This window comes from Lytechinus pictus, chromosome 1 (assembly GCF_037042905.1).
Source record: "Lytechinus pictus isolate F3 Inbred chromosome 1, Lp3.0, whole genome shotgun sequence".
Lineage (NCBI taxonomy): Eukaryota > Metazoa > Echinodermata > Echinoidea > Temnopleuroida > Toxopneustidae > Lytechinus > Lytechinus pictus.
The window spans coordinates 4,061,995-4,079,571 of NC_087245.1; the positions used below are offsets into that span (position 1 = coordinate 4,061,995).

Consider the following 17,577-nt stretch of genomic DNA (forward strand, 5'->3'; position numbering starts at 1 on the left):
CCCCTAAAAATAAAAAGGTACAATTTCATAAAAGTCAAGTTAATCTGACTGGTGTGTGTTAGTCTTTCATATTTCAGACTTAAAATTTTCAAGTTTTCATGCAAAGTATTATGTGAGGATCTGTAATATTATCAGCCACTTCTAAACTATGTGAGCTGTTTCCATTTTTAAAATTAGAATTGTTTGACTAAACTCAATACTTATTTATATTATAAACTTAGCTCTTCTTTCAGAGGGGGGGGGGGCTCTTTCTAACCCATCCATCTCCCCTCTTTCTCTCTCTTGCTTTCTTTGCCTCATGTGTATTTTATTTTCTTCCCACATGATTCTTGATCATCAATGAACAATCCCCACCCTCCATCCCCATAATGCACATCCTTCCTCCTTGCCCTATATCTATATTTCAGAGCCAGCTACATAATAAACTTTCCCTTAGATTTCCAAGGACCTGCTTTAATTCTTGTGTCATTCTATTTTTGGTGGAAAAATGAATGTTGCGGAAGAGCCCTAGGTTTTTAAAAGCAAGTCTTCAAATATTCAGTGGTAGCTAAGTTTGAACCATGCAAGCTGTTGTGTGGATTATAGAAAAGAGATGAAGAGCTTGAGTAATGTAGATCATGGGGAAAAAGGAGCCAGTAAAATTATTTGTATGTTACATGTTGGATGGGAAATAATCAAATAGAAAATAAATGAAATCATTGCCAAGTCACAAACTCCTCATCTTCGATTTCCTTCATGACAAATTTCACTCGTTCAATATGCTGCAAGAGACATTGTGGTTCCATTTTAAAGAAGGTATTTTACTGAGATTCCAAAAATACTTTTTTTCAAACCTCAAAAAGCTCTTCCAATCTAGAGTATATACGACAGGTGCCAGCAGTTAAGATGAAAACAAGCTGATGAACATGGAGAGAAGGATATCCGTTATTAATATTTAGAGACGGTCAATATGAAAGATAAACCTCACAAGGTCACCTGTGTGTATAAACCAGAGAGGCAAAATAGGGGAGAGACCTAACACCAAAAATAGCATTCATTCATTTTATATCTAAAAGTCATGGAAATTAAAATTTTGAATAGAGTTGAAGAAGAGGATAGCTTAATTTTCTTCATGTCAACGATGTAAATATTTAATTTAGAGTACGTTCCCATTGTGAAGGTATTTTTGGGGGCTGGTGGAGAGATAATATGCATGATAGAATTCATTTGTATCATCATATTTTGTGTTACCCATTTACAAAACAGATTTTTGTTAAAAACAAATTGACCAATGTTTGGGCAGTTGTTAGAGTTAATTCAATTTGGAAGAATTTGATGAATTTCCTTCTTTTCCTGTCCTGACACAATAAGTCAAGTCAATGATGAGACAGGAGGGGTGAAGATTGATAGGGACAGAAAGGAAAAGGGCTGGAAATATTCATATCCTAAATCAATTGAGAAAAGGAATAAGGGGTAAAAATTTTTAAAATGTGATAAGATACATTCGATGTAAGATTTTTCTAAGTTTATTTTGGTTTTGACAATATTTGATGCACGTTGTTCATATTTCATTTTCAAGCATGAATAGTAAAGCATAGGGTGGCAACCTGAAAGCTTTGCAAAGAAAATCAGAATTATATGCAGGTATTCTTTTCTGAGTATTGGAGTGTTTATACTAGGCTTATTAGACATGTTTCTTACCAAATTTTCTTTGTACGGCGATAGCTCAGTCGGTAGAGCAGGGGATTTGTATTCCGGTGACCCGGGTTCGATTCCCACTTGGTGCGCTAGTGCCCTTTGGTAAGGCATTAATCCTCATTACCAGGTCCTTTGGAGAGGACCTTAAGCCGTCAGTCCTCTGGTTGCTTGCTTACAAGCATTCATGCTTTCTTAGCAATCAGGTAAAAAATCCCCACCAACCAACCATATCCTTGCATAATGATTTTTTAACAAACATTTGGTTATGGATAAATGGATGTAATAGTAGGTATTTGTTTTGAATGTCTAAATGAATTTTATCATTTGGGTAATCAGACATTGTCTCTTTTCTTTTCATATTCCCTAATTCATGTGATCAGTAATATTCTAACCATTTTCTATCTTCTCTTGTTTTGTTTTTCCTTGTAGGATCTGCGTGACGAGTGCCTGAAGTTACATGGTAGAGTACGAGATCTGGAAGTTCAGAATCGGAATCTAAGGTGCCTCTTTGATCAGAATAGATTCAAGCAATCCATCCCTTCTCCATCACAGGTAAAATGGTCATTTATACACTATCCTAATCATTTCTTTTCTCATTCATCTTCTTCTCCTCCTCCACTTCTGTCTTCTCCCTGTCCTGATCTTTCCCTTTTTTTTCTTCCCCATTTTTTATTTTGTCCTAGTTTCCGTATCATTTTCTTGTGAGTTCCTTTCTTTCTTATTCATCACTCTGCTTTCTTTGATGTATGATTGAATATGTTACAGTCTATTCACTTATTTCCCTTATATCAATTTCTACACCTACAGTCTTCTTCACATCAGCAATATGTTTCCTATGGAAGTACCTCACCAGGTTTGGCAGGTTGTTCAATACCAGTCCTTACACCCTCAGCATCTTCCCATTCTTCATCTTCATCAGCCTCACCTGGTCTCTATGCACCCTTCAACCATCCACTGAGGACCACCAAACATCAACGGTCAGAGCCTGGTCCTTCTGGCTCAACCCCAGAGAGTGGCAAGGATCCACCGCTTAGCCCTCGCTTGTTGCAGGGACAAGCTCCTAAGAAGGTAAGGGCCATCATCATCAAGGGGGTTCTTTGAATTCATTAACCTGTGTTTTGGCACTATTAACATACGAGGTGTTTCACAAAAAGTATTTTCTAACTTTATACAGGGATAGTTATATGTTGATAGGCAATGAGTTGTAAATCTGTTGTATACTGGAGCCAGGTGATCTCTGTATAAAGCGTATGGTAATGACAGATATGCCAGACTGTTCATGCCATTAACTCTTTTGAGGGAAGTGGATGTTTTTAAGTAATTTTTTATGTAGCTACAGATTATCAAATAGTTTTGTTTTCTTATTTGGAACCAAAGCCCTGTTGTAAATTGGTTAAGTTATTGTAAAGCAGCCCATGAATATATTATGAAGGGGAAAAATGTACATCTCTTATTCATTAAATTGCTGAGTGTGATGAGACAGAACAGTTTGAAAAAAAAAATTCTCATAATTAAAATGAAATGTCAAATCTGTTTTTGTATCACCTGCATAGCAGAGTGAGACTATGAGGCCGTTCTCATTACGCTTTCTAAAACTAGTTTACTGGAAACCAATTCAGGAAACCACTTTAGAAGATCGCTTTGCTAGCGTTCCCACTTGATCACACGAAAGTGGTTTTCAAAATCACTTCACGTAAAGCGCTCTTGTTGCTATGGAAACGCTCTCAGTGGGGTGATACGTTTCGCGCGAAATTCGAAACCGCAGCATGGGCATTCTACACCTGTCGTGTGGAGTAGCGTGCTCAAAATGTGCGTAGATCGCTTCCCGAAGAACGGTTGTGTCCTCACTTACGCTAAAACCAGTTTAACGAGGCAAAGCAATCTTGAAAACTACATCGCGAGGTGTAAAAGGTCATTTAGGGTCAATGAACTTTGGCTAAATTGGTGGTATATGTTGAATTACCATCATAACTTTGAAAGTTTATGGATCTGATTCATGAAACTCGGCCATAAGAGTAATCAAGTATCTTTGAACATCCCTCCGAGTTTCAGGTCACATGACCAAGGTCAAAGGTCATTTAAGGTCAATGAACTTTGGCCATGTTGGAGGTATTTGTTGAATTACCATCATATCTCTGTAAGTGTATTGGTCTAGTTCATAAAACGTGGACATAAGAGTAACCAAGTATCACTGAACATCTTGTGCGACTTTCAGGTCACATGACCAAAGTCAAAGGTCATTTAAGGTCATTGAACTTTTGCCATTTTTGAGGTAATTATTAGATTGCTGTCATAACTTTCAAAGTTTATAGATATAGTGTATAAAATGTGGATATAGGGGTAATCAAGTATCACTGACAAGTTTTAGGTCACATGATCAAGGTCAAATGTCAATGAACGTAGTATTGTATCATTATATGAATGGTGTTTTTTGTGAATAATTATTTTATAGTAGTTTTCAAAGTCAGCACTGCTGCTATATTAAATCGCGTGATGCAGGTGAGACAGCCAGAGGCATTCCACTTGTTTTTTTTATAATTTTACATTATGTTACTTTCCACATCTGTTGCCTTTCAGATATAGATGCCATTGTATAGAAAATATTTCATTAATTTGAGGAGTTTTTCCCCCAATGCTTTATAAAATAATTACATCATTTATGGTTTCTAACAGAGAAATATTAATTGATTCTTAAACATTATATTTGAAGTTATGCAGTAAACTATGAATAGGGCTGAAACCTGCAATTGACCTGCATTTCTTCAATATCAAATTTCCAAATCAGCCCTATCTAAATCTTAGGAAGGAAAAGTAAATCATGACATGGCAAACTCGCAAAGTCAAGGTTAGGTACGCATCCTTCCTTGAAGTTTGTTTAGCGAATATTGATGTATATCCATTGCATGGAACTGTATCACATCCAAAGAGCTTTCTCAAGGATCAAAATGGAGAATGCCTTTTCAAATGACTCACCGATCTTGTTTGAAGCAACTTTTATTATGAAAAATAGAAATCATCTGAAGCAGATTAACATTGGCATGATAAAAACCGTAGCATTTGTGCTCATTTTAGATAGGTGGAGGTTTTTTTTTCATGGTGTAGATCACTTTATTTGCGATTTCCTTTCAAATTTTTTGAAATGTTAGGTGATATAGATTTAGGAACAACAACTAGGGATACCCACAATCCTTCATGCATGAATATCTTTTGATACATGATTTTGTCTTTTTTGTGTGTACAGCTTGACCACAGTGGTTCCCCAGTGAAGACAGCAGACCAGTCCAAAGAAACCAATCCTCAGTGTGACACTTATCAAAGGCTAGTCAGGCAGCAATATCAGCAATACCGTCATCACCATTCCCAACAGCAGCTTCAACAACAACGCACACTACCTCAAGAGATCCTAAGACAGCTGTCAGCTCCAGCTAATTATCCAGCATCATCCTCTCCACATCACGCAATGCAACAGGGTAGGACACCAGCAATCAGGGGCTTGGATCCCTTCCTCCCATACCAGTGTGAAGTGTCTGGGGTAGAAGGTGCAGGTGAGGGGATGGGTATGGAAGACTACTCTTGGTCCACAAGTCCTTCAGATGCATTTCCGTCGTCCATGGGGCATTCTTCTTTGCCAAATACTCCAGGAAGGATGGGTGTCTATGATGAGGCCTTGAATGGTAACATGCCTCTCAGTGGAAGCCTTGGGGCTAGGATTGCTAAAATGCAAGTGATGGGAGAGGATAGGCTTGAGAGGAACTCACCACCAGAAGTGCAGGATGGGCGCAATGGATACATCCTCGGGGACCAATACACTAAGCCTTATGTTCATGCACCATTCCATTATGCTCAAAGTCTTCTCAAGGAGCTACAAGAGATAAGTGCCAGTGTTAAAAGCTTTGAAAGTCTCACTCTAGAACCTAAACCCAGTCACCAGCAGAAAAGGAAAGCAAACGATGGCCAACCTGTCCTGCAACGTCAGAAACTTGCCAAAAACTTTTCACCGAGTGCTTCCAATGCAAGCAGTGAGTCTCTCAATAGTGCTACCTCTCCAAAACATATGATGGACAGCACAAGTAGTATGACAAGTACAGAGAGCATGGAAACAACTTTAGAGAGGATTCCACCGACTGTTCTTTCTCATGGTAGTCCTCTAAGACAAGAACATCATCTTCAATGGAGACCTGAGTATGGAGGAAACAAGGTTCCTGATAGAACTTCTCAATTCCCTCCTGATACCCCATCACCACCTACCACAGATATTGAACCATCGGAAAGGGACTATCAGCACTCCCGGTATATGCGGAATAGACAACACAGTGGTGGGTCCTGTCCAGAAAGAGAGTCATCATCAAGGGAACATGAATCAGATAGCAAGGGTGATATCAGTCTCTCTTCTGGTAAGGGTAATGTGAACAAGGCCATTGATAGGTATCAGGAGAAGGTTAAGAATGCAATGAGTGGGAGAAGAGACAATCAACAACTTCCTGTTAAGAATCAGATGCCTGCTCTCAGCATGAGAGACAAAGATGCTATTAATGAGGCTCAAAGGAACTTACAAATATCTCAAGATAATGAAATGGCTTGCGGAAAGGTCTCACATCAGCCTGTCAGAGATGATGGAATAGAGGGGTCGTATTCTGTACAAGATTCAATCTGTTCAAGGTCAGTCTTTGGCAGGGTAAAGGCACAGGTGCAGAGCAGCAGTACTGGATATCCATCCGAAAAGACAAAGTCCGATGAGGATGTTCTCGAAAGTGTAACTACCCAGGTAAAACCTAAGCTGAGTAGGCAACGAGCAGCTGAATCAGTGAATCAGAATATAGAGATGCTGGCAGGAGAGGGCAGCAAGCATCTTTGTCAAAGTTCAGCAGAGAGTCCGCTGGAAAAGAGCCAAGCATCAAGGCAAGCTTTGCCACAGTTGAGAGACAATGACCCTGATGACATGTCTAGTCCAATTTGGAAGCGCAAGTCACAGATGGAAGCATATAGGTTAGATGAGGATGAAAAGAGAGGGGATGAGGAAGATGATGTTGATGAAAGTGCAGATACAGACTCAAGAGTTGCATCATTTATGACAGCTCCAGATGTAAAAGGCAAAGAAGAAAATGGACAACTTTTATCAAAATATGGAAATGAAGCAAACAGCAAATTATCTCCAAAGCATTACGCTGGTAAAATGCAGTCTCCTAAGTCGTGTAGAAAGTCAAGTTTACCACTCCCCGCCCCATCTGCTGTTACTGTGGCAACGAGTAAGCCATCTGGAGCAGGTCTGTCGCAGAGTGTGGGATCAATTGCTAAAGCAGATGTCGGTGTGGTAAATGGGATGAAATCAGCGCAGAGTGGAGATGCAGGGCTAGATAGATTGGATACGAGTAAAGCAGTAATGAGAGATGAAAGCAGTACAACAGCAGGAATAAAGGATGAGACTGCTTCCAAACCATTACTGTCAAAAGGAGAGGCAGGGAATGATCAAGGGAGTAAGAGTGTGGTGAAGGTACAGGGTAATGTAGTAGGAGCAGAGAAGATGAGACAACAAATCCCAGTCAGGACTAGCAGAGAAGCTACAGAATCTCTCCTGCAGAAGACTAAGATGCAGTTCAATCGTGGGGAGGTTGGGAGATGTTCTCTCGGTGCCAAGATGACACAACTATCCAAGAAAGGTGCACCGTCTCCATCAGAACGCCCGTTATTATCCCACAATGCAACAGGACGTGGCCCTCTAGCCATGGCTGCCTCCGCGAAGGATGTGGATGTACCTGTATTGGAATCATCGCCACGGTTACCAGGAAGACGGCAGATGACTCCAGAGCATCTACGCAATGAAAGAGATTCTCTTGGAGACATGGTTGAATTCACGTGAGTATTATTAGACATGACTCTAATTAGTTTGAAAGTTGAAAGCACAAAATTCAAAATCCGGTGTGCTTTAATGTTGATTTACCTGATTTTGAAATAAAAAAGCTGAGGATGTATCAGCTGATCAGTGATGCTGTAATCAAATAATCTCTACAAAGCAAATACTAAATATGAACATATTTGCACTCATAGATTTTAAAAATAAAAACTGAAAACAATTGTATTTGAAAAAATAAACAACTTGGTCACATTATGTTTAATCAGATGATACTGAGAACAGTTAACAGATCTGGAATCACTCACTTGTACATCATTTATAGCAGACACTGTATTGAACCTGTTTCAGCTGTACAGCACTTCATTTGATGTGTTAATTGAAATTAGATTATTTTACTGCCATAAATTTGATTTGTCTTTAAAAAGGTGTTTTGTTACAATAATGTTTAAAAAATGAATGAAATCCCTTTGGAGGGGAAGTGCATTAAAAAAGAAGTATATGTTAAGTGTATATGGTCAAGGGTATTGGAAGTCATTGTTCAGCTCTGAAAGATGTTAATATCTCACTCTCCAGATAGACAGCAGGTTGGGAATCACTTAAAGTCCCAGCTGTGTTTGCATCTATCAGTTTAGAAGTCTCTGTTGTACAATGTATCCGGTCTCTAGTCATCTTCAAGACTGAATTAATCATCCTCTCTTTATCTCTGTATGACAACTTTATTTCTGAGAGACAACACATCATCTCCCTTCTCTTTCACCTTTCATCTATCTCTATCCGTTTCATTTTATATATATTGCTCTTTCTCTCCCCATCTATGTCTCTTTCTATATCTTTATACTTTTCTTTTTTATCTCTCCTCTTGCTTTATGTCTTACATGATGCACAGTTGTGCTCAAAAGTTCATGAACCCCACCAGAAAATGCACTCCTTCAGGGAGCGCAGAAAACCGGACTTAAATATAGAAAACATGACAGAACAGTTTAAATGTGTTTATTTTTTGGGTGGGGTTCACTAATTTTTGAGCACCACTGTATATCCCTTTCTCTTCATATACATCTCTTCTCTGTTTTTTCTCTCCTATATCCTCCTATGCCCAGTTACTCTCCCCCTCTCTCTCTTTCTTTCTCCTCTGCCTCTCATCTTATCATCCCTCCCATCACCTCATCATCCATACCATCTTGCTATGAAGGACACATATTCTCATTCCATGCATAGCTATGTATTAAGCTCACCCATGTTGAGAGGTTCCCTACATCACTAGAAGATCGATGCCATGTTCCTTTTTAAAATTCTTCCAGCATCACATGTCCACCAGACAACAGCTTCACTGATTAGGTTTAAAGGCTACATTCACACTTCTTCAGAATCACCTACAATGTAGTTCATCTAACAGTGAAATAAATTGCATCATTGTCAGAAATTTATTAAGAAAAATAATGATTTGCCTTTTGATAATAATACTTTACAGTTCTGTCTTCTTCGTTTGTACTGTAGTTGCTCCCTTTGAAAATTTGCATTTTAGGGCAGATATCAAACACCCAAAAACACACTCAAGCTAAATGTTATCATATCATCCTGCATTTAAACCACTTTCATATAGTTCTTGAAATTCAGATGAGAGCTGTTGATTCAATAACATTGCGCATACAATAATGAAAAACATCATTATACTGGAATCCTAATAATCAAAAAAATAAATTTTTGTAAAAAAATATCTTGTCTTGTTTTAAACAAATATATTCTAAGAATCTCAATACAGTGAGGTTGGTAGTATGTCTTTCTGATATATTGTCATAAAATTGAATTTTAGGGTATTTGAACAGTGGAATAAAATCTCAATATTTCTTGTTACAATCAGTTGCAGTTTATAATTTTTTATTGTTGTTTTTTGTTCAACTAATAAGTTACCAATATTTGGTATCATCCTATATTCCATTCTTCTTTGAGGAGAAGTTTGCGTACCCAGTCACATTATATTCATTATCACGCAGGCTTTGATCTACTGAAACATAGGCTTTAGAATAATGAGGGGACTTCACGGGGGAGATCTGTTGCTGAATAGTTGATCTCTTGTTTCTTATCTGTCAGTCATTAAGATATACATGATGATCTATCTGCATTACTGATGCTCATCTGTGATGGTGTAATTATTTCTAGGTTTTGTGTTTGCTTCTCACTGTGTACATATCTTTTATCCCCCTCTCTCTCTCTCTGTTCCTCTCTATTTCTCTCTCTTTATCCCTTCCCTCCTATGTCCCTTCTCTTTCTGTCATCACCTTTCATCTCTTCTCTGTCCTATCACCTGGTAGCTGACATTCGTCTGACTCTGGAATCCATAACATACACACACACACAAGATCTCCATCTCCAGTAGACGGAAACTTTGTTGGATTTAAACTGTGTATTTATCACAATCGGACTCACAAAGAAAGAACCAAGAACAATGACTGTCTCTTGTGCTTTATAATTCTTTACCTTAAATGGATTTTGAGAACATGTCATTTTGTACATTTGAAGGCTTTGTTTGTTATTCTGAAGTCTACATCTCCTGTCTGAGGGCCTATTTGATGTCCAATATCACTTTATTTTCTCTTATTTTCTGAGACTTCAGACAAGCTTTGCACTTGAATAAAAGAACAAGGATTCAAACACATGTCAGCTCAAATTTATTTAAGTGAACTGAAGTTAGCATGTGATGCTCCATGGTGATACACATTTCTATGGGTTTTTTTTTTCTAGACAGATTTTGAGATCAAAACAAATTTGTTTATTTCACCTTTCATTTATAAGGTTAGCTTTTGTTCTCTACCAAGGAGAATACCCTATCCTAGTGACATATGTTTCATGTAAATAATAAATAACTGCTGGTAGTACTACTACATCTGTTGTGGAATAACAACATATGGTTTCTTCTGTTTGAAATTGGATGACTTCATGGCACTCTGATTAAGTTTAGATTACATATTGACCTTCCTTCTATTAGTTCAAAACAGTGGCATGTTCATGGATGGCTGCTTTCATTTCTGGTATAATTCTAACGCATTCTAATCGAAGACGGAAAATATACTATTTAAAAGAGAAAGAAATTAGATCACTCTGATTTGTGAGATTACAATGTAGATATATCATTACATTAAGTGAATTTTTGCTTGTGGGTGTACAAAATGTGTTTGAAGTTTAAACTGCTTTTCTATATGACAATATTATTTTGATGAACAGTATTGGAATATTAATTGATATGGAATTGCATTGTTACTAGAAATTAAAAGTACTGGGAGACTGATGGAAAAGTACTCATATTATATTCATGTTACACAAAGATAAAGCAAAATAAGTTGTTCATAATAAATGTTTATTTTGTATTCACAGGACACCCATTTTTACCTACTAGTGACCAATTATAGTAAGGCTCTACCACATATGATTTGGATGCAATGGTATGACCATTTCTAAGCATTATCATTTGACAATCATACATTATAACCACAAAGAGTAATTCCATCGTTTTCATCATAAAAATGAACTCTTGATGACAGAAATTGTCTGTTGATAATGGAATGAAACCATGGTTGACCCGGATCACTCCAATGAATAACTATTGATAGTCTATTTGATGAAGATGAGAACAATAATAGAGACAGGTGCAGTGAGATATCTCAATAGGTCTCTTTTGAATGACTTCCTACAAAATATGGTGGTAAATATGATATTGAAAATACTATTATATCTTCAGTCAGATGTGTGTGTAGTCCCAATATACCCTTGAAATGTCAGTTAACCTTACACACGTAAAGTTTGGTTCTATTTAGATGGATGCTAGTATAGGCCTGTTTGACGTGATATGATAACAAGGCTGATCATTCTAATGGAATAGGATAAGCGGAGATACAACAATGAGTTGTACTTAAAATAGACCTACATCTTCCCACAGACACACTAAATATAGATGTCAGTAAATGTAGATCCAGAGTTTTGTTAAAATATAGATTGACACTTCTGCTGTTGTTAAGGGAAAGGGTTATCGTATGCTAAGTTTGAAGGTATTTTGAAATTATATTTAATTATGAATTTTCTTTTCATGGTAGCCTCTTATATACTCGACAGTGCATGTTTTCTGCATGTATGACGTGAATGCTCATCACGCGGCTTTGAGAACAGTGCTGAAGTACTATGACTGCAGCTATACATAATGCGAATTCTGCAGTGCTTTGAATAAATCCAATGGTTTTAGTGGGATCTGTTCAGCTGTTGTTATGTTAGATCGCTGGTATCCATGTTATGAAATGTTATAGCAGTCTGGATTACACATCCTTGAACAATGTACATTATTTCCATTATTGATTTTACAGCTTAATGTGGAATGGATACTGAAATGCAAATGATAATAATAGCAATAACGGCATATTTACCCAGGGATGCCACTTCTATAGACATGGAATACAATTTTACTTTTTCCAGACTTATTTTTTTCCCCGGAAAATTCTACATAGGTCTTCTACATAGCCACCCCCCAACTGTCAACATGTTACAAAAATCACTGCTCTTAGGATTTTTGTTTGTCATGTTATGCTTGTGCTAGATAGTAAGGTTGATACATATAGGGCCTCTATGTTGAAGAATTTCTGTTCAAATAAAAACCCTTGAATTTGTCAGGTGGATGTGAAATCTGTCATTATTTATTATTCTACTTCAGTTCAGAAATTCCCCTTTGACTGATTGAATGGGAATTCAACATCATTTTGTGATATTCATGGCAAAAGCAAACCAAGTTGCGTGCATGTAGAGAGAATTTAGTAGAGAATGAAAAGATTACCCTCAGGGTACTACTTCAGATCAGAGTTTTGTCAATATTTATGAAGTTATTCACAAATAAAATTCCTTTTCCTATCTTGATTTGATTTGCTTCCATTTATCAATATTGATCATCCTCTCATCCTGTAGTAGAGTGACTTTATGCTCCCTGAATTGGATAAATACCAGCAATATATTATCATATTCATTGGTAATCTGAACTCCAAACAGAATACCACACAAAAGATTGACATGAATAACATCATAGCAGTCTGTTCCCATTGCTACCGTCATGGCCATTCTTTCTTACTATTCTATGATCATTGAAATGGGGTCACTATAGCCCTATATGATATTCATGTCATTCACGAAAGCCACTTGAGCATATTATGATGGTATGGATATTGTTGTAAGTTAAATTTATTATATCAACATTTCCATTGTTTTATTTAGGTCAAGAGTGTTTGTTTATCTTCCTTTTGTTTAGCTACTTGTAAAACACTCTGTCATTGCACAGTGATATTTCTACCAGCCTCTCCTATGTTCTGTGACCATGAAAACAACATAAACAACATATTAATTTCATTATCATTTTGTAAACAAGTCCCAAATGCATTCTTAGTTTTGCTTTTTGGATTCTGACAGAAAGTAAAATCCTAAATACAAGGAGTAAGTATTAGATGTTGAAGCCTCCTTTAATATTAACAGACTAAAGAGTTGCAAATCGCATTTCTATAAATCACAATTTAAGGCAATGGGAACATGGTATCCTGCACTTGTCAGTATGGAGTCAAAGTTATTTCTATTGTGGTGAATGGTAGTCTTCTTATTGTGAACGTGAACTTCGCTACACAATGCTCTTTACATGGAGATCTGTCATATCAGCAGGGTGGTATTCATCTTTTAAGTGTCATCTAAGGTCTTAGTGTCATCATAGGCCAAGTGATTATTCTCTCTCTCTCTCTTCATTCTTTCTGTCTCTTCTCTTTCTCACCCCTCCCTTTGTGATTCTTTATCTTTTTTTCTATTAGGCCTACTCTTCTGTCACTCAGTGTTTGCTTTTCCATCCTCTCATTTAAACAGCCCCCCCCTCTCCCTCCTTTTCTCTTTTTTTGTTGTTGTCTTTTTTCTCCCTTTCAATGTCTCCTCCTCTCACTTCTATTGTTTGATCTCCCTTTTAATCTTTTGATTTATTTTTTTATTTCTCCATGCTTTCCAAGAATTGTACACTGTGCTAAGTTTGTAACAGTTTCTGTATTTTCTCCTTTACTTTCTCTCACCCTCCTTCCTCACCCCCTTCCTCACCCCTTTCTTTCTCTTGATCTCTCTCTCTCTATATGATTGGTACCAGTATAATGTATAGTCTCCTCACCTTGTAGTTGTTCACCCTGTGGGATATCATTGAACAAAGTGATACCATAGCTGTGACGCGATGTGATTGCTGACTGATGTCTCCAACAAGGAATTCAGCATTCCATTTCATTCACAATCGAGTTGATCAAACAGAAGGATATCATTTGGTCGCTTGCAGATGATAGACATATTTTGATCAGTCAGAATTCTGGGTTTACCTATCTACTGTTTCGGTCATATTATTAGGATATATACTTTAACTTATTCAATGCTGTTTGCTGTGACAACTTTTAAACTCTCTGAATTCATGCGACTTAATCATTTTGCAAGGAATATTGTTTTAAAAAAGTAGCAAAGTTTTGGTTGATATCAAGTTTGAAGATTTGATAAAGTGATACCTACTATCTCCAGCGATGCAAGGCAGAATTTCCGCATGGATCAATAAAGGATGTATCATGGATTAGGGATTGCTCCTGTGAAGTGAAAATTGACAAATTATTCTTGATGGGGTTCTTTGATCGCATATTTATGGATGTTTCTAGGGCCCTGTGTGTTGTGATTAGGAAGGAAGTTTGAGATTTTGTGATGGATGGATTTTTATTGCACTATACTTATACAAACCAACGTGAAGGAATTCTCTTTGTGACTGAAGATTTATTTGATTCCCCTGGCCTGTCAGATTGTTTTTGACAATGGGATTGTACAAAATGAACCATGAAAAGATGAGGTGAGTGTTAAAGCTTTAGAAGAAATATTTTATAATAATTTTTTCTATAAATTTCAAACCCACATAAGGAACTTTACCTAATTCCAACCTCAGCAAACCCCACTGGTTTATTTTATGCCAGCCTGGTTGGTTGACTAGTATACTTAAATTTTGAAAGGGTACATATATATATATATAAGAAATCGACCTATTGTTGGGCGGTTGGACAAGCAGCCGGTTGATTGTTCGATATATTCCAAATCATGTAGATCAAACTACTTCCTCAGTTTTTTGCCCATGGCTTACAGGGCTTGGTACATGGATCGGTCTTGGAGTATAGACATGTAAGAGATTTTTTTTAATGTTTTTTTGTAGGCCTGCTGCATTGCTATTGTAAGGACATTATTTTGCAAAAGTCAATGAGATTTTTTTGTTTCATTTAATATTTTTCTCACATAAGGCCGTCTTGAGTCAGTGTATTAATCACCTTCTTGATCTAACTTGATCACCTTGCATGAAGGCCAAAGTGAAATGTTTAGCTTTATGATGAGGTACATTTCTTTGTGTTATTTATCATTTTCCCAATAATTTTATTTTCCAATTTTGTTCCAGTGATTGAACACCAATGAGCTGTAACAGTCTGATTATTATTTTAATTGGTTTCTTTTCAGTGTATGTGATGTGTGTGTGCCATGTAACTGTAAAAACATGTTGTGTTTTGATGTAGCATGGACTGAATGAATATAGGTGACAATGATGTATACAAAAACATTATTGTAGCAGTGTAGAGACTCTACTAAAAGTTCTGTAAGGTTGAAATGAATCATTTCTTTTCACTCCAAGTTAACACTAGTGACCTGTAACATATACACTCAATATTGGGATTATTATCAATCTTAGATTTAAAAAAAAAACTGTGTACAAAAGAACAATAGTTGATAAAAAAATTATTTTATCTCTTCAGGGCTCAGGGTTGTCAAAAAACGTGTTGTATAGACAAATTGAAGTGCATTATTGAAGTATCTGATGTATCAGCAATGGTAGTCTTGAGCCAAAGTGGGATACGATGAGTCTGTTTTCTACGTCTTAGTTTGATCAACATAAAGTCTTGATTAAACATTTTTTAAGAACCCACCCCATCTGCAATCCCAGTGATAAAATAGCTCCTCACAAGAAAATTAAAGATGAATAGCAAAGGAAATAGTTGATGATATTCTATCCAGGACAGTGTTTAAGTCTGTTGCAAGTCATCTACAATGAATCAACCAAACAAAAACAGATAAAGCTATCCAGGGTGAATGGTGTTGTTATTTTGATAATTGAAAAAAAAATTGACATATGAATTGATAAATGAAAAACATGATGGTGTCACTGTATGAGCTGCTCTTATAGGTTGATCAATGGAGTGCACTTTTATCTTGATAGGTTATGCATACATTACCATATAGACACAAATAACATAGACATCTGACTCTGTTTTCAATGTAAACATGAACAAGTATGCTAGGCTTGTCATGAGTAGAAATAATGTTTTCTTTGAACTAGATCTTAATCAGTTGCATTCTCTGACAGCGTTGCTGCGTTCTTTCTTTATTACAGGCATGATATTCCCCCGACTAAAATCAGATGGGAGTTGCCATTTAAAAAGGGAAATAGCAAATGAATATAAAAATTATCAATTGTCCTTTCTTCTTATTTTCTAGCTATTTTATGTAATATTGGCATCATTTCTTTTTATCTTTTCAGTTCTCAGAGCATTGAGGAGAGAGCATCAGTCCAGAGTATGTCAACTGAATCTCTTCAGTCAGGTAACTCCTTAGGATCATCAGCAGATTGGGATTCTCCCAGCAAGAACAGTTCCACCTCTCAGCAGGCTTCTACCCCACTGGTAAGATCACTGTGTTCTTCATCAAGCCTTCATGTCCTCATCCATTCATGTGCTATGATATAATTAACCTTTGCTAGTACAGCAACCAGATCTAAAAGAATTTTGTAGTGATTCACTTTGTTATAAAGAATAGTTATATAGTTACATTAGGGAAGTATTCTGCTAGTTTTGGATGTACCTCTTTTTTAGTTTAAGATTGCCAATTATATCAGAGTTTTTGATCTTTGACTCCAGAATCATGTATTCCATCGCATAGTGATATGCCAACTTTTTTTCAGGAGTGCACCTTTAGATTTTTCAAAATGTTATAGTGCCATCCAAGTGCACACGTTTCATGTCATAGTATTTATAGATATATTCTTTGAAGAGTTTTCCATGTTTTTGTTTTATATTTGATTATTCCTCATTGTGCATGGATAAATGGTCAATAATGAGTTATAAACTACCTGAGAAACAAATGGTTTGGCTTTTTTTTAAAGGCATTTCTAGCTTGAGGAAAGTAAGCCAAAACTATTCTTTTGTTTCTTTACCGTTATGTGTATACTTTCTAGTAATTGTGTTAAAAGATGCAGCTCTTCAACCTTCAATCCTATACAAATATCTAAAATTAATTTCATTATATTTTTGTTACCAGGGCAACCTGTTATCAAGTGATTCTGAATCAGAGGAAGAAGAAGAGAGTGTAAACTTTGTTGATATGTGGAAGGCTCGGTCTACTCCACCCATTAAACTACCAGACTGGGATCCTAATAAGAGCATTGAAGAACATAGAAAGAGGGTAAGTTTGCCCCACCCACTAAGGTAGAATCACACTTTGCTCATACCATATCTTTTACAAGTTTATTTTTTAAAGAGTTTTGCAGAGCAGATGTAATAACATTTGAAGATTGAATTTCACCCCAAAAGCAAACCATTATGTCAGATATTCAGTGCTAATTCAGAAATCTTCTTCAATTAGATGTCAAAGTCTATCAAACTCAATACATTGAAATACAAGGAGTATTCAATGAATATGTCAGACAGGTTCAATTAAGAATCCATACTGCATCTAGTTTACAGTCCTAAATCCTATAATAAAGCTTTGGATTAATTGTAATGCTGATTTTTTTTTTTTTTTGCAATTGATTGTACTAATCATCCATTGCAGTCAATTGTACAAATGAACAATATGATTAATCACTAAACTTAGTATAACATGGCCATGAATATGGATTTGTCTGACTCATATGTGTGAAGCAGACAATATACTACTTCAATAGATCAATAGATCTGTTTTAAGTGGCAGGTGCATTCTGTGTTAAGGGGAAAACT

At 36.5% G+C, this 17,577-nt stretch overlaps 1 protein-coding gene across 1 annotated transcript in view; it reads left to right on the forward strand.

Moving 5' to 3' along the window:
• LOC129254313 (microtubule-associated protein futsch-like) overlaps nt 1–17,577 on the forward strand; it is a 30,590-nt gene that overhangs the window by 5,338 nt on the left and 7,675 nt on the right. Inside the window, exons 2-6 of the mRNA XM_064107348.1 lie at nt 2,107–2,229; nt 2,485–2,745; nt 4,919–7,530; nt 16,125–16,266; nt 16,901–17,044. Of these exons, the coding sequence (XP_063963418.1) occupies nt 2,107–2,229; nt 2,485–2,745; nt 4,919–7,530; nt 16,125–16,266; nt 16,901–17,044 (3,282 nt within the window). The remainder of the gene's footprint in view (nt 1–2,106; nt 2,230–2,484; nt 2,746–4,918; nt 7,531–16,124; nt 16,267–16,900; nt 17,045–17,577) is intronic.